The sequence below is a fragment of the Bombina bombina genome, chromosome 9 (genome assembly GCF_027579735.1).
Source record: "Bombina bombina isolate aBomBom1 chromosome 9, aBomBom1.pri, whole genome shotgun sequence".
Classification (NCBI taxonomy): Eukaryota; Metazoa; Chordata; class Amphibia; order Anura; family Bombinatoridae; genus Bombina; species Bombina bombina.
Window position 1 is genome coordinate 256,927,927 of NC_069507.1, and position 19,154 is coordinate 256,947,080.

The following is a 19,154-nucleotide window of genomic DNA, read 5'->3' on the forward strand; positions in this document are numbered from 1 at the left end:
AGCTGGTGTTTTCTGCCGTCTGTCGGTGCAGCTTGTCTAGCAGAGATTCCCGTTCTAAACGCGCTTTTTCCTCTGCGCTCCTCTTCTCTCCTGCTAGCACTGTTATGTGATTGTTTAACGTGACCATTTCATCCTCTACTTGACTCTTCTCCTTCATCACCGCGTTGTAACGGGACTTCCATGTATCAATAGCGGATAGAGATTTACTGAGCTCAGCATCCTGGGGCTTAGCAGCAGGTGGGTCGGTCTCGGTGGCACGGATCTGGGCATGGGTAGTCACAGGGTTAACATCGGCGGGACCCATGGGAGCGTAGGCAGAAACAAGGGGGGCCAAGTCATTTCCAAGGAGAACATCAGCTGGTAAGTCCTTCATGACCCCCACATTCACATGTTTAGAGCCCACTCCCCAATCCAAATGTACCCGGGCAACAGGTAGGCAGAACACAGCGCCCCCTGCTACCCTCACAGCCACAGTGTCTCTGGTGTGCTGGTTCTCAGACACCAAGTTCTTTTGGAGCAAGGTCATGGTAGCACCAGTATCCCGTAGACCACTGACCTCCTTCCCATTCACTTTAACCAGTTGCCGGTGCTGTTGCCGGTTATCCCGGTGGGTAGCTTGCATGGGGTCTGCTTCATGTAGGATGCCCCAGCATTCTTCCTCCTCTATGCAGTGGGCAGCAGGCTGAGGGTTATGTGGGTTTCCGCCGGCGGGTCTCCTCCAGGACTGTGCTTGGTTCGCTGTGTTTAGGGGACACTCTGGTCTTTTGTGCCCTAGTCGCTTACATCCAAAGCACCGAATAGGCTGTGAGTAGTCCCGTGAGTTGAACCGGGCTGTCTGAGGATAGTTCATGGCTGAAGGTGGTGTGGTAGAGCGGTGCACTGGGGGTTGGTAACTGGTAGCTGCTGTGGTGACTGTGGGTCTGTACTCCACTCTGGCAGGGATCTTAGTGGTAGCAGTGTCCAGTTTGTGGGCATCCGTATACTCATCTGCCAGGCCAGCAGCTTCATGCAGGGTGGAGGGTTTAGGGTCTCAAACCCACTCTCTAACTCCTGCTGATAACTTGTCAAAGCAATGTTCCAAAAGGAATAGCTGCAGCACCTCTTCCCCAGATATGGCTTGGCACCCCGCCATCCAGTGAGCTGCTGTGCGGTGCACCTTACATGCCCACTCAACATAGGAATCTCCAGCTAGTTTAACAGTGTCTCTGAACCGCCTCCTGTATGCCTCCAGTGTAATCGCATACCTGGAGAGCAGCGCCTCTTTTACAGCATTATAATCCCTGACTCCCTCATCCGGAATGGCCCGAAAAGCCTCGCTGGCCCGGCCGGATAATTTTCCGGATAATATCGTGACCCAGTCCTCTGCGGGTACCTTGTGTAGGGCACATTGCCTCTCAAAATCCGCAAGGTACCCATCAATCTCTTCTTCTGTTTCCAGGAAGTTTTTAAAAGCTGCAAAATGTATCTTTCTCTTTTCCACTGGTGTTGCTGTGACTTGGGCTGCTGCAGCGCTGCTTTGGCGAAGTAGGTTGGCCTCCACGGCTGCTATGACCCGGTCGATAATTTCGGCAGACTTGGTTGGGGCCATAATGTGCCAGTCTTATTTTAACCGCCCGGTCAAAGCTTGCTTCTTCGGGGGTTCTGTCTGATATGCTGGGCTCATTGGTTCCTTCGGGCCCTGGTACTCCGTCCATCTCGGTCAGTATTGTAATAATCTCCCTCTTCCTGAGGTTAGTGGCTTGTCGGCCCCGTTGTTCTAGCAGGTCTTTAAGGGTATTCCCATTAGGTACGGATGTGTAGTTGCTCTTCTGGGCGATGAGGATCATCCCGTCGCTTGCCACCAGTTGTTATGGTATAACCCGGGTATCAAGGGTTAATACCAAATGAAAGATGCCCTGAATACGGAATCAGCAACACATGAACCCAGTTAATTCCCCCCAAACATGAGACCAAGCTCCATCTTGAGGGTAAAACAGAATGTGTTTTATTGAGGGCTATATGCCCAGTATTATTGCAGGTCTCCCACCTGGTTGACACTCCCCAGCAACAGCTGCACAGGAAGAAGATAGTACATTAGATAGAGGGAAGACGGCCTTTTTCAGGATACAATAGAATTACATTACTTAACCAAATAAACAATTAAACACAAGAAACAATGGAGTCCTTCTTGACACCTGGCAGACTGATTAAACAATGTGAACGCTTATCACTTAAACTTAATTACAGTAAACAATAGCTGATGTCAGGAAACCTGTTTTCAGAAAATAGTTTCTCAAAGCTGAACAAAGTTAACCCTTCCAGTACTGACAGAGGGGTCTGTCACAACAAACAAACACTAAATTACAGAAAATAATAAACAAATTACAGATATTTAAACTAATTACACCTAATCTAATAGCTCTATTAAAATAAAAAAAGCCCCTCCAAAATAAAAAAAAAACCCTAGCCTAAACTAAACTACCAATAGCCCTTAAAAGGGCCTTTTGCGGGGCATTGCCCCAAAGCAATCAGCTCTTTTACCTGTAAAAAAAAATACAAACAACCCCCCCCAACAATAAAACCCACCACCCACACAACCAACCCCCCAAATAAAACCCTAACTAAAAAAACCTAAGCTTTCCATGGGCATTGCCCTTAAAAGGGCAGTTAGCTCTTTTGCCGCCCAAAGTCCCTAACCTAAAAATAAAACCCACCCAATACACCCTTAAAAAAACCTAACACTAACCCCCTGAAGATCGACTTACCGGGAGACGTCTTCATCCAAGCCGGGCGAAGTGGTCCTCCAGATGGGCAGAAGTCTTCATCCAAGCCGGGCAGAAGTGGTCCTCCAGACGGGCAGAAGTCTTCATCCAGACGGCATCTTCTATCTTCATCCATCCGGCGCGGAGCGGGTCCATCTTCAAGACATCCAACGCGGAGCATCCTCTTCATCCGATGACTAAAACAGAATGAAGGTACCTTTAAGTGACGTCATCCAAGATGGTGTCCCTTAGATTCCGATTGACTGATAGAATTCTATCAGCCAATCGGAATTAAGGTAGAAAAAATCCTATTGGCTGATCCAATCAGCCAATAGGATTGAGCTTGCATTCTATTGGCTGATTGGATCAGCCAATAGGATTGAACTTCAATCTAAGTCGGAATCAATCGGAATCTAAGGGACGCCATCTTGGATGACGTCACGTAAAGGTACCTTCATTCTGTTTTAGTCGTCGGATGAAGATGATGCTCTGCGACGGATGTCTTAAAGATGGACCCGCTCCGCGCCGTCTGGATGAAGATAGAAGATGCCGTCTGGATGAAGACTTCTGCCCGTCTGGAGGACCACTTCTACCCGGCTTGGATGAAGACTTCTGCCCGTCTGGAGGACCACTTCTACCCGGCTTGGATGAAGACTTCTGCCCGTCTGGAGGACCACTTCGCCAGGCTTGGATGAAGACGTCTCCCGGTAAGTCGATCTTCAGGGGGTTAGTGTTAGGTTTTTTAAGGGTGTATTGGGTGGGTTTTATTTTTAGGTTAGGGACTTTGGGCGGCAAAAAAACTAACTGCCCTTTTAAGGGCAATGCCCATCCAAATGCCCTTTTCATTTGGAGCTTAGGTTTTTTTAGTTAGGGTTTTATTTAAGGGGTTGGTTGTGTGGCTGGTGGGTTTTACTGTTGAGGGGGTTGTTTGTATTTTTTTTTACAGGTAAAAGAGCTGATTACTTTGGGGCAATGCCCCACAAAGGCCCTTTTAAGGGCTATTGGTAGTTTAGTTTAGGCTATGTTTTTTTTTTTTTTATTTTGGGGGGCTTTTTTATTTTAATAGGGCTATTAGATTAGGTGTAATTAGTTTAAATTTTTGTAATTTGTTTATTATTTTCTGTAATTTAGTGCTTTTTTTGTACTTTAGCTAATTTAATTTAATTTAGCGAATTGTATGTAATTTATTTAATTATAGTGTAGTGTTAGGTGTAATTGTAACAGGTTAGGTTTTATTTTACAGGTACTTTTGTATTTATTTTATCTAGGTAGTTATTAAATAGTTAATAACTATTTAATAACTATTCTACCTAGTTAAAATAAATACAAATTTGCCTGTAAAATAAAAATAAAACCTAAGCTAGCTACAATGTAAATATTAGTTATATTGTAGCTAGCTTAAGGTTTATTTTACAGGTAAGTATTTAGTATTAAATAGGAATTATTAAGTTAATGATAGGAATTTTTAGTTAGATTTCTTTTAATTATATTTAATTATATTTAATTATATTAGGGGGTGTTAGGGTTAGGGTTAGACTTAGATTAAGGGGTTAATAACTTTAATATAGTGTCGGCGACGTTGGGGGCGGCAGATTAGGGGTTAATAAATGTAGGTAGGTGGCGGCGATGTTAGGGACAGCAGATTAGGGGTTAATATTATTTAACTAGTGTTTGCGAGGCGAGAGTGCTGCGTTTTAGGGGTTAAAATTTTTCTTTTAGTGTTTGTGATGTGGGAGGATCTCGGTTTAGGGGATAATATGTAGTTTATGGTTGTTAGTGTACTTTTTAGCACTTTAGTTAAGAGTTTTATGCTACGGCTTTGTAGTGTAAAACTCTTAACTACTGACTTTAAAATGCAATACCAGTCTTGACAGGAGAGGGTCTACCGCTCACTTTTTGGCAGACTCGTAATACCGGCGCTATGCAAGTCCCATTGAAAAAAGAGGATACGCAATTTATGTAAGTGGATTTGCGGTATTGCCAAGTCTGGCCAAAAAAGTGAGCGGTACACCTGTACCTGCAAGACTCGTAATACGAGTGGGCCTTAAAAAGCAGCGTTAGGAACTCCTAACGCTGCTTTTTAAGCTTACCGCTAATGTCACACTATGGGGCATATGTATCAAGCTCCGTATGGAGCTTGATGCCCCGTGTTTCTGGCGAGTCATTAGACTCGACATGAAACAGCAGTTATGAAGCAGCGGTCAGAAAGACCGCTGCTCCATAACCTGTCCGTCTGCTCTGAGCAGGCGGACACACATCGCAACAATACAACCCGATCAAGTACGATCGGGTTGATTGACACCCTCCTGCTGGCGGCCTATTGGCCGCGAGTCTGCAGGGGGCGGCGTTGCACCAGCAGCTCTTGTGAGCTGCTGGTGCAATGATGAATACGGCGAGCGTATTGCTCGCCGTATTCAGCGAGGTCTGGCGGACCTGATCCGCACTGGCGGATCAGGTCCACCAGAGTTTCATAACTAGAGGCCAATGTATGCTGCTGTCACACCGTGTATGCTAATGTCACACTGTGTATACTATTGTAACACTATGTATGCTGCTGTCACACTAAGTATACTACTGTCACACTGTGTATGCTGCTGTCACACTATGTATGCTGCTGACACACTGTGTATACTACTGTCACACTATGTATGCTACTGTCACATTATGTATGCTGCTGTCACACTGTGTATGCTACTGTCACACTGTGTATGCTGCTGACACACTATGTATACTACTGTCGCATTATGTATACTGCTGTCACACTATGTATACTATTGTCACACTATGTATGCTACTGTCACACTGTGTATACTACTGTGACACTGTGTATGCTGCTGTCACACTGTGTACACTACTGTCACATTGTGTATACTGCTGTCACACTGTGTATACTACTGTCACACTGTGTATGCTACTGTCACATTATGTATACTACTGTCACACTATGTATACACTGTGTATGCTGCTGTCACACTATGTATGCTGTTGTCACACTATGTATACTATTTTCCCACTATATATACTACTATCACACTGTGTATACTACTGTCACACTGTGTATGCTGCTGTCACTCTGTATATACTACTGTCACACTGTGTATGCTACTGTCACACTATGTATGCTGTTGTCACACTGTGCATACTATTGTCACACTGTGTATGCTGCTGTCACACTATGTATACTACTGTCACACTGTATATACTACTGTCACACTATTTATACTACTGTAACACTGTGTATGCTCCTGTCACATTATGTTTACTACTGTCACACTATGTATGTTGTTGTCACACTATGTATGCTGTTGTCACACTGTGTATGCTGCTGTCACACTATGTATGCTGTTGTCACACTGTGTATGCTGATGTCACACTGTGCATGCTACTGTCAAACTATGTATACTACTGTCACACTGTGTATGCTACTGTCACACTATGTATACTACTCTCACACTGTATATGCTACGGTCACACTATGTATGCTGTTGTCACACTATGTATACTAATTTCAAACTATGTATACTACTGTCACACTGTGTATACTATTGTCACACTGTGCATGCTGCTGTCACACTGTGTATACTACTGTCACACTATGTATGCTACTGTCACACTATGTATGCTGTTGTTACACTGTGTATACTACTGTAACACTGTGACTGCTCTTGTCACACTTTGTATTCTACTGTCACACTGTTTATGCTGTTGTCACACTATGTATACTATTGTCACACTATGTATGCTACTGTCACACAGTGTATACTACTGTCACACTATGTATGCTACTGTCACAATGTATGCTGCTGTCACACTATGTATACTGCTGTCACACTATGTATGCTGCTGTCACACTGTGTATACTACTGTCATACTGTGTATACTACTATCACACTGTATGCTGCTGTCACACTATGTATACTATTGTCACACTGTGTATACTGCTCTCACACTATGTATACTACTGTCACACTATAGTTGCTGCTGTCATACTATGTATACTACTGTCACACTGTGTATGCAGCTGTCACACTAGGTATGCTGCTGTCACAATATGTATACTACTGTCACACTGTGTTTACTACTGTCACACTGTGTATGCTGCTGTCACATTGTGTATACTACTGTCACACTATGTATACTATTGTCACACTACAGTTGCTACTGTCACACTATGTATACAACTGTCACACTGTGTATGTAGCTGTCACACTATGTATACTGCTGTCACACTGCATATGCTGCTGTCACACTATGTATGCTGCTGTCACACTGTGTATGCTGCTGTCACACTATGTATGCTGCTGTCACACTGTGTATACTACTGTCACACTATGTATACTACTATCACACTGTATGCTGCTGTCACACTATGTATACTATTGTCATACTGTGTATACTGCTGTCACACTATGTATACTATTGTCAGACTATAGTTGCTGCTGTCACACTATGTATACTACTGTCACACTGTGTACACTACTATCACACTGTGTATGCTGCTGTCACTATGTATACTACTGTCACACTGCATATGCTTCTGTCACACTATGTATGCTGCTGTCACACTGCATATGCTGCTGTCACACTGTGTATACTACTATCACACTGTATGATGCTGTCACACTGTGTATGCTGCTGTCACACTATGTATACTATTGTCACACTATAGTTGCTGCTGTCACACTATGTATACTACTGTCACACTGTGTATGCAGCTGTCACACTAGGTATGCTGCTGTCACACTATGTATACTACTGTCACACTGTGTATGCTGCTTTCACATTGTGTATACTACTGACACACTATGTATACTACTGTCACACTGTGTATGCTGCTGTCACACTGTGTATACTACTGTCACACTGTGTATGCAGCTGTCACACTAGGTATGCTGCTGTCACACTATGTATGCTACTGTCACACTATGTATGCTGCTGTCACACTGTGTATACTACTGTCACACTGTGTACACTACTATTATACTGTGTATGCTGATGTCACTATGTATACTACTGTCACACTGCATATGCTGCTGTCACACTATGTATGCTGCTGTCACACTGCATATGCTGCGGTCACACTGTGTATACTACTATCACTGTATGATGCTGTCACACTGTGTATGCTGCTGTCACACTATGTATACTATTGTCACACTATAGTTGCTGCTGTCACACTATGTATACTACTGTCACACTGTGTATGCAGCTGTCACACTAGGTATGCTGCTGTCACACTATGTATACTACTGTCACACTGTGTATGCTGCTTTAACATTGTGTATACTACTGACACACTATGTATACTACTGTCACACTGTGTATGCTGCTGTCACACTGTGTATACTACTGTCACACTGTGTACACTACTATTATACTGTGTATGCTGCTGTCACTATGTATACTACTGTCACACTGCATATGCTGCTGTCACACTATGTATGCTGCTGTCACACTGCATATGCTGCTGTCACACTGTGTATACTACTATCACTGTATGATGCTGTCACACTGTGTATGTTGCTGTCACACTATGTATACTATTGTCACACTGGGTATGATGTTGTCACACTGTGTATACTTTTGTCACACTGAGTATGATGCTGTCACACTGTGTATACTATTGTCACACTATAGTTGCTGCTTTCACACTATGTATACTACTGTCACATTGTGTATGCTGCTATCACACTATGTATACTATTGTCCCACTGTGTATGCTGCTGTCACACTATGTATACTACTGCCACACTGTGTTCGCTGCTGTCACACTATGTATACTACTGTCACACTGTGTATGCAGCTGTCATGCTGTGTATGTCTCTGTAACCTTGTGTATGCTGCTGTCACAATGTATGCATGTTATATTGTGTATGTCACTGTCACACTGTGTATGCTGCTGTCACACTGTGTATGCTACTGTCACTGCATTACCACATGGCTTGTATCTGACTACCAAACTCGTAAATACAGCTGTCACTAAATATGCTGCTGTAACACTGTTTATGCTATTACCTTGTGCATGCGGCGTTCAATTTGTGTATACTGCTGTGTTATTGTCTATGCTCTTGTTTTACTATGTATGCTGCTATAACCTTGTGTATAACACTGTGATACTGTGTTTGTTACTGTCACATTGTGTATGCTCTTGTTGCACTATGTATGCTGCTATAACCTTGTGTATAATACTGTGATACTGTGTTTGTTACTGTCACATTGTGTATGCTCTTGTTGCACTATGTATGCTGCTATAACCTTGTGTATAACACTGTGATACTGTGTTTGTTACTGTCACATTGTGTATGCTCTTGTTGCACTATGTATGCTGCTATAACCTTGTGTATAACACTGTGATACTGTGTTTGTTACTGTCACATTGTCTATGCTCTTGTTGCACTATGTATGCTGCTATAACCTTGTGTATAACACTGTGATACTGTGTTTGTTACTGTCACATTGTCTATGCTCTTGTTGCACTGTGTATGCTGCTATAACCTTGTGTATAACACTGTGATATTGTGCTTGTTGCTGTCACATTGTCTATGCTCTTGTTGCACTGTGTATACTGCTATAACCTTGTGTATAATACTGTGATACTGTGCTTGCTGCTGTCACATTGTCTATGCTCTTGTTGCACTGTGTATGCTGCTATAACCTTGTGTATAACACTGTGATACTGTGTTTGTTACTGTCACATTGTCTATGCTCTTGTTGCACTATGTATGCTGCTATAACCTTGTGTATAACACTGTGATACTGTGCTTGTTGCTGTCACATTGTGTATGCTCTTGTTGCACTGTGTATACTGCTATAACCTTGTGTATAACACTGTGATGCTGTGCTTGTTGCTGTCACATTGTGTATGCTCTTGTTGCACTGTGTATACTGCTATAACCTTGTGTATAACACTGTGATATTGTACTTGTTGCTGTCACATTGTGTATGCTCTTGTTGCACTGTGTATACTGCTGTGATACTGTGCTTGTTGCTGTCACATTGTGTATGCTCTTTTTGCACTGTGTATGCTGCTGTTACCTTGTGTATAACACTGTGACATTGAGTATGTGGCTGTCACACTCCACATGCTGCTGTTACACTGTATTTGGCTGTCCCACATTGCTGTGTTATACTCTGTATTTTTCATCCCTGTATTTGGCTGTCACACTTATTGTATGTGCTTGTTGCTGTCACATTGTGTATGCTCTTGTTGCACTATGTATACTGCTATAACCTTATGTATAACACTGTAATCTTGTGTTTGTTACTGTCACACTGGTATGCTCTTGTTGCACTATGTATGCTGCTATAACCTTGTGTATAACACTGTAGTATTGTGCTTGTTGCTGTCACATTGTGTATGCTCTTGTTGCACTATGTATACTGCTATAACCTTATGTATAACACTATGATACTGTGCTTGTTACTGTTACATTGTGTATGCTCTTGTTGCACTATGTATACTGCTATAACCTTATGTATAACACTGTGATACTGTGCTTGTTGCTGTCACATTGTCTATGCTCTTGTTGCACTGTGTATACTGCTATAACCTTGTGTATAACACTGTGATACTGTGTTTGTTACTGTCACATTGTGTATGCTCTTGTTGCACTATGTATACTGCTATAACCTTATGTATAACACTGTGATACTGTGCTTGTTACTGTTACATTGTGTATGCTCTTGTTGCACTATGTATACTGCTATAACCTTATGTATAACACTGTGATACTGTGCTTGTTACTGCCACATTGTGTATGCTCTTGTTGCACTGTGTATGCTGCTATAACCTTATGTATAACACTGTGATACTGTGCTTGTTGCTGTCACATTGTCTATGCTCTTGTTGCACTATGTATACTGCTATAACCTTATGTATAACACTGTGATACTGTGCTTGTTGCTGTCACATTGTGTATACTCTTGTTGCACTGTGTATACTGCTATAACCTTATGTATAACACTGTGATACTGTGTTTGTTACTGTCACATTGTGTATGCTCTTGTTGCACTGTGTATACTGCTATAACCTTATGTATAACACTGTGATACTGTGCTTGTTACTGTCACATTGTCTATGCTCTTGTTGCACTGTGTATACTGCTATAACCTTGTGTCACGGTACCAACAGGATACCAAGGGTTAACACCAAATGAACAATGTCCTGAATGGGATCAGCAACTCACAACCCAGCCAGTTTTTCCCCTCAAACATGAGACCAGGCTCCACATTGCAGGTTTAAAAACAGAATGACGTTTATTAAAGGCTATGCCTAGTATTTATGCAGGTCTGACCCCAGCTGGGGGGTTGAAAGAATATTGTACATTAGATAGAGAGCAAACGCCCTTTTACATGCCACAATAGAATTACATTACTTAAGCAGATAACAACTTAAACACAAGAAAACAATGCAGTCCATCTTATCAACTAGCAGTCTGACTCTGGAGATGATTAGACAATGGGAATGTTTATCACTAAACTTAATTAGAGCACACAATAGCTGATGCCAGCAACCTTGTATTTAGAAAATAGCTTCTGAAAACTGAACAAAGTTAACTCTTTCAGTTCTGACCGAAGGGTCTGTCACATATACATAGCACACAATACAGCCTATAAACAACCTTTCTTACATTATAGTCCAGAAGTGGCTAGGTTTGCCACAATGCTCCCCCTTGTGGAACACTCCGGCAGACCCGGCTTGACCCTTTGGCGGGTCAACCTGGATGACCGGACTAGGAGGTGGTATGCATGTCAGTTTGCCAGGACAATCCATCTGTATTCCCGTTATGAGAGAGAATTCCTGCCCGTATAGATAAGGGTTCAACTTCTTCAGTGCCCAGACCAGGGCTAAATAGTCCTTCAAAATCTCATCATGTTCTTTATGAGTTTTTTGTACCTGCTCTTTATAGGTATCCACAATCCCTTCATACCGACATAGGGTGCCCTCGAGTTGCTGCACCTCATTATGAGCCAGCGTCAGCTTCTCCTCCAATGTCACTAAGTTTGTCTTTAATGTTTCATGTTCCACTCTCAAGCTGCTGTTTTCTGCAGTCTTGTCTAGCAGAGATTCCTGTTCTAAACGTGCTTTTTCCTCTGCACTCCTCTTCTCTCCCGCTAGCACTGTTACATGATTATTTAACGTAACCATTTCATCCTCTACGTGACTCTTCTCCTTCATCAGCGCACTGTAACGGGACTTCCACGTATCAATAGCAGATAGAGATTTACTGCGCTCAGCGTCCTGGGGCTTAGCAGCAGGTGGGTCAGTCTCCGCTGCACGAATCTGGGCACGGGTAGTCACAGGGTTAACATCAGCGGGACCCATGGGAGCATAGGCAGAAACAAGGTGGGCCAAGTCATTTCCAAGAAGAACATCAGCAGGTAAGTCCTTCTTGACCCCCACATTCACAGGTCTAGCGCCCCCTCCCCAATCCAAATGTACCTGGGCAACAGGTAGGCGGAACACAGTGCCCCCTGCTACCCTCACAGCCACAGTGTCGCCAGTGTGCTGTTTCTCAGACACCAAGTTCTTTTGAAGCAAGGTCATGGTAGCACCAGTATCCCGTAGACCACTGACCTCCTTCCCATTCACTTTAACCAGTTGCCAGTTATTCCGGTGGGCAGCTTGCACGGGGTCTGCTTCATGTAGGCTGTCCCAGCATTCTGGCGCCTCTACGTAGCGGGCCGCAGGCTGAGGATTACGTGGGATTCCGCCGGCGGGTCTTCTCCAGGACTGTGCTTGGTTCGCTGCGTTTAGGGGACACTCTGGTCTTTTGTGCCCTAGTTGTTTACATCCAAAGCACCGAATAGGTTGTGAGTAGCCCCGCGAATTGAATCGGGCTCTCTGAGGGTAGTTCGTGGCCGGAGGCCGTGTGGTATAGCGGTGCGCCGGGGTTGGTAACTGGCAGCTGCTGGGGTGACTGGGGGTCTGTACTCCACTCTAGCAGGGGGCTTAGTGGTAGCAGTGTCCAGTTTGCGGGCATCCGTATACTCATCTGCCAGGCGAGCAGCTTCATGCAGGGTGGAGGGTTTACGGTCCCGAACCCACTCTCTAACTCCTGCTGATAACTTGTCAAAGCAATGTTCCAACAGGAATAGCTGCAGCACCTCTTCCCCAGATACGGCTTGGCACCCCGCTATCCAGTGAGCTGCTGTGCGGTGCACCTTACATGCCCACTCAACGTAGGAATCACCAGCTAATTTAACAGTGTCTCTGAACCGTCTCCGGTATGCCTCCAGTGTAACCGCATACCTGGAGAGCAGAGCCTCTTTTACAGTATTATAATCCCCGACTTCCTCATCTGGAATGGCCCGTCCGTTGTATCGTGAGGGGGGTGGTGGATTCCCTGGGGCCGGGCGAAAAGGTGCCGCTGTGGGGTTGTTAGGCTGTAGAGGACTGGGTTGTCCCGTGGGTCGAGCGTACGTCTTAGGCAGTAGTCCATGGTGCCTCCTGGCATCAAAATGCTGGTCTGCTAATCTGGCTGCTTCGGTTAAGGTGAGGGGTTTTCGATCACTCACCCATTCTTGGGCTTCTGGGGACAAGCCGTTAAAGAATTGCTCCAACAGCATCAGTTGTCGCAATTCTTCCATGGTGGTAGCTTGGCTGGCCTGTATCCACCCTTGAGATGCTTGATCCAGCTTGTGGGCCCACTCTGCAGGTGAATCTCTTTCTGGCTTGCGCAGGCCTCTAAACTTGCGCCGGTATGCCTCTGGGGTAATGGCATATCTTTCCAAGATCGCTCTCTTCACTTTAGCGTAATCCTTGCTGTCCTCCCTGGGTACAGCGCGATACGCTTCCGCTGCCCTACCGGCTAGCTTGCCTGCTAGTACCGGCACCCATACGGACTGCTCCAAATCATGTAACTCGCACAGTCTCTCAAAATCCTGTAAATACCTATCGATCTCATCCTTCTCCTCACAAAACATTTTAAAGGCATGGTATGGGATTTTGGGTCTTACTGGGTTGCTGAGTGCTTCCGAAATGGATTCTGCTCGGGAGGATGCATTCCGCGGACTGTGTGCCATCACGTACTCCTGCACATCTGCCATTACCACGGATAGCATGTCCCATGGTACAGGTTGGGGTAAAAATTCCAGCCTGGTCCTCATTTCCCTCTGGTATAGGGTCTCCTCCATGGCTGCTGGAGGCGTAGCGCTGCAAGCTCTGTCTCCCTCCATCAGCTCGGCAATTAATATAGCCTTGGGTTTGCTGCTGGCTATCTTTCCCCTGGCTTCTAGCAGTTCCTTTAACGTTTGTCTCTTTAGCTTAGAATAATCCGTCTCCATTCACTTCGGTAGTCGGTTCTTTCGCTGTATTCTGCTTGCCATTCCCTTTTCTTATTCGGCAGTTACAATTGCACGAATTGCGCTTTTCGGCTGTAAGGTCGGATCCCACCGCTTGCCACCAATTGTAGCGGAGGGCAATATTAAAATCTCTGATCTCAGCGGGTATAACCGGTAAATCCACAGTCAGCGCTGAAAAGTAAGGCAATATTCCAATACTCCCAATAACAGGACGAAACACAGTTTGGGAGTCAACAACTCACAACCCAGCCAGTTTTTCCCCTCAAACATGAGACCAGGCTCCACATTGCAGGTTTAAAAACAGAATGACGTTTATTAAAGGCTATGCCTAGTATTTATGCAGGTCTGACCCCAGCTGGGGGGTTGAAAGAATATTGTACATTAGATAGAGAGCAAACACCCTTTTACATGCCACAATAGAATTACATTACTTAAGCAGATAACAACTTAAACACAAGAAAACAATGCAGTCCATCTTATCAACTAGCAGTCTGACTCTGGAGATGATTAGACAATGGGAATGTTTATCACTAAACTTAATTAGAGCACACAATAGGACCAGCAACCTTGTATTTAGAAAATAGCTTCTGAAAACTGAACAAAGTTAACTCTTTCAGTTCTGACCGAAGGGTCTGTCACATATACATAGCACACAATACAGCCTATAAACAACCTTTCTTACATTATAGTCCAGAAGTGGCTAGATTTGCCACACCTTGTATATACTGTTGTGATACTGTGCTTGTTACTGTCACATTGTCTATGCTCTTGTTGCACTGTGTATACTGCTATAACCTTATGTATAAAACTGTGATACTGTGTTTGTTACTGTCACATTGTATATGCTCTTGTTGCACTATGTATGCTGCTATAACCTTGTGTATAATACTGTGATACTGTGTTTGTTACTGTCACATAATTGTCTATGCTCTTGTTGCACTATGTATGCTGCTATAACCTTGTGTATAACACTGTGATACTGTGTTTGTTACTGTCACATTGTCTATGCACTTGTTGCACTATGTATGCTGCTATAACCTTGTGTATAACATTGTGATACTCTGTTTGTTACTGTCACATTGTCTATGCTCTTGTTGCACTGTGTATGCTGCTATAACCTTGTGTATAACACTGTGATACTCTGTTTGTTACTGTCACATTGTCTATGCTCTTGTTGCACTGTGTATACTGCTATAACCTTATGTATAACACTGTGATATTGTACTTGTTGCTGTCACATTGTGTATGCTCTTGTTGCACTGTGTATGCTGCTGTTATAATGTGTATAATACTGTGATACTGTGCTTGTTGCTGTCACATTGTGTATGCTCTTGTTGCACTGTGTATACTGCTATAACCTTGTGTATAACACTGTGATACTGTACTTGTTACTGTCACATTGTCTATGCTCTTGTTGCACTGTGTATGCTGCTATAACCTTGTGTATAACACTGTGATATTGTACTTGTTGCTGTCACATTGTGTATGCTCTTGTTGCACTGTGTATACTGCTATAACCTTGTGTATAACACTGTGATATTGTACTTGTTGCTGTCACATTGTGTATGCTCTTGTTGCACTGTGCATGCTGCTGTTATAATGTGTATAATACTGTGATACTGTGCTTGTTGCTGTCACATTGTGTATGCTCTTTTTGCACTGTGTATGCTGCTGTTACCTTGTGTATAACACTGTGACATTGAGTATGTGGCTGTCACACTCCACATGCTGCTGTTACACTGTATTTGGCTATCCCACATTGCTGTGTTATACTCTGTATTTTTCATCCCTGTATTTGGCTGTCACACTTATTGTATGTTTCTCCCTGTGGTTTCTCTGCGGTTCTTATGACTTGCACTATCGCACTGTCTATCAGTAGCAGGCGTATTATTACACTGACGTCCTAACAGTGGGATGTGCTGTTGGAGTCGGATGTTGCTTTGGGACCCCCTTGGGAGGCAAGTGTGACCGGAATTCCTTAATAACACCTTCCATGTTGCAAATACAAACTCCACATCCACATAAGGCTCACTAGTAAATGACAAGTAGTTAATACTGGGGTAAATGTGAAGATATTGTGAAGAGTCTACATACAGTCACTTCATATAGCTAACTAACTACATAAGGTAACTACACATCGTAACTACATACAGTAACTACATATAGTAACTAACTACATAAGGTAACTACACATAGTAACTAAATATAGTAACTACATATAGTAACTACATACAGTCACACATTCAGTCACTACATTCAGTAACTAATTACATAAAGTAACTACACATAGTAACTACATACAGTCACTACATACAGTCACTACATTCAGTAACTACATAAGGTAACTAACTACATAAGGTAACTACACATAGGCATCTATTTATCAAGCTGTCAACTTACCTGCATTCGACGGCACCAATACGCTCGCCTAAGATCGCCTAACATCGCTGCCGCGGACCTGATTACGTTCTCCAAAATTATCAAAAAAGCTGTCAAAAAGCCGCGCACCAAGTACGGTGCGATGAGCAGCGGACTGTTGTTAACTAACTCTCTCTGCTCTTCGGCTTTTTCCCAGCTTTATTGGTACCCTGTCACTAAACACCCACACTATACTATACTGTTTACCCCCTATACCGCCACTCCCGGAGCCCACCGCAACTATATTACATGTATTAACCCCTAAACCGCCACTCACGGACCCCGCCGCAACTAAATAAAGTGTTTAACCCCTAAACTGCCGCTCCCGGAGCCCACCGCCACCTACATTATATTTATTAACCCCTAATCTGCCGCCCCCTACAACGCCGCCACCTACATTATATTTATTAACCCCAATCCCCCCCTACACCGCCGCTACCTACATTATATTTATTAACCCCTAATCTGCCCCCCCAACACCGCCGCCACCTACATTATATTTATTAACCCCTAATCTGCCCCCCTACACCGCCGCCACTATATTAAATTTATTAACCCCTAAACCTGTCTAACCCTAATCCTAACCCTAACACCCCCTAACTTAAATATAATTTAAGTAAATATAAATAAATATTCCTAGCATTAAATAAATTATTCCTATTTAAAACTAAATACTTACCTACAAAATAAACCCTAAGCTAGCTACAATATAACTAATTGTATATTGTACTAATTGTAATATAACTAACATTGTATCTATCTTAGGGTTTATTTTTATTTTACAGGCAACTTTGTATTTATTTTAACTAGTTAGAATAGCTATTAAATAGTTATTAACTATTTAATAACTTCCTAGTTAAAATAAATACAAATATACCTGTAATATAAAACCTAACCTAAGTTACAATTACACTTAACACTGCACTATAATTAAATTAATTCCCTAAATTAACTACAATTAAATACAATTAAATAAAATTATTTAAAGTACAAAAAAAAGCAAACACTAAATTACAGAGAATAATAAAATAATTACAAGATTTTTAAACTAATTACACCTAATCTAATCCCCCTAACAAAATAAAAAAGCCCCCCCAAAATAAAAAAAGCCCTACCCTACACTACATTACAAATAGCCCTTAAAAGGGCCTTTTGCGGGGCATTGCCCCAAAGTAATCGGCTCTTTTACCTGTAAAAAAAAATTACAACCCCCCCAACATTAAAACCCACCACCCACATAACAAACCCTACTCTAAAACCCACCCAATCCCCCCTTAAAAAAACCTAACACTAACCCCTTGAAGATCACCCTACCTTGAGAAATCTTCACCCAACCGGGCTGAAGTCCTCAACGAGGCCGGGTGAAGTGGTCCTCCAGACGGGCAGAAGTCTTCATCCAAGCTGGGCAGAAGAGGTCCTCCAGACGGGCAGAAGTCTTCATCCAGACGGCATCTTCTATCTTCATCCATCCGGGGCGGAGCGGCTCCATCTTCAAGACATCCGACGCGGAGCATCCTCTTCATCCGGAGTCTTCTTGAACAATGACGGGTCCTTTAATTGACGTCATCCAAAATGGCGTCCCTTCAATTCCGATTGGCTGATTCTATCAGCCAATTAAAATTGAAAGGACGCCATCTTGGATGATATCACTTAAAGGGGGGATTGGGTGGGTTTTAGAGTAGGGTTGGTTGTGTGGGTGGTGGGTTTTAATGTTGGGGGGTTGTAATTTTTTTTTACAGGTAAAAGAGCTGATTACTTTGGGGCAATGCCCCACAAAAGGCCCTTTTAAGGGCTATTTGTAATTTAGTGTAGGGTAGGGCTTTTTTATTTTGGGGAGGCTTTTTTATTTTGTTAGGGGGATTAGATTAGGTGTAATTAGTTTAAAAATCTTGTAATTATTTTATTATTTTCTGTAATTTAGTGTTTGTTTTTTTTGTACTTTAGATCATTTTATTTAATTGTAGTTAATTGTAGTTAATTTATGGAATTAATTTAATTATAGTGTAGTGTTAGGTGTAATTGTAACTTAGGTTAAATTTTATTTTACAGGTATATTTGTATTTATTTTAGCTAGGTAGTTATTAAATAGTTAATAACTATTTAATAACTATTCTACCTAGTTAAAATAAATACAAACTTGCCTGTAAAATAAAAATAAACCCTAAGATAGCTACAATGGAACTATTAGATATATTGTAGCTATCTTAGGGTTTATTTTATAGGCAAGTATTTAGTTTTAAATAGGAATAATTTACTTAATGCTATGAATATTTATTTATATTTATTGTAATTATATTTAAGTTAGGGGGTGTTAGGGTTAAACTTAGGTTTAGGGGTTAATGCATTTAATATAGTGGCGGCGGTGTAGGGGGGGCAGATTAGGGGTTAATGAATATAATGTAGGTGGCGGTGGGCTCCGGGAGCGGCGGTTTAGGGGTTAAACACTTTATTCAGTTGCGGCGGGGTCCGTGAGTGGCGGTTTAGGGGTTAATAAGTTTATTAGAGTGGCGGTGGGCTCCGGGAGCGGCGGTTTAGGGGTTAATAAGTATAATGTAGGTGGCGGCGGTGTAGGGGCAGCAGATTAGGGGTTAATAAGTATAATGTAGGTGGCGGCGGTGTAGGGGGCAGCACATTAGGGGTGTTTAGACTCGGGGTACATGTTAGGGTGTTAGGTGTAAACATTACCATAGG

General features: G+C 42.8%; 1 protein-coding gene across 4 annotated transcripts in view; it reads left to right on the top strand.

Annotated features, from left to right (window-relative positions):
• CLCN1 (chloride voltage-gated channel 1) overlaps nt 1-19,154 on the top strand; it is a 384,315-nt gene that overhangs the window by 254,712 nt on the left and 110,449 nt on the right. For all 4 annotated transcript variants that reach the window (XM_053692781.1, XM_053692784.1, XM_053692782.1 and 1 more), the window contains one exon: nt 15,925-16,003. In XM_053692781.1, coding sequence (XP_053548756.1) covers nt 15,925-16,003 — 79 coding nt within the window. The remainder of the gene's footprint in view (nt 1-15,924; nt 16,004-19,154) is intronic.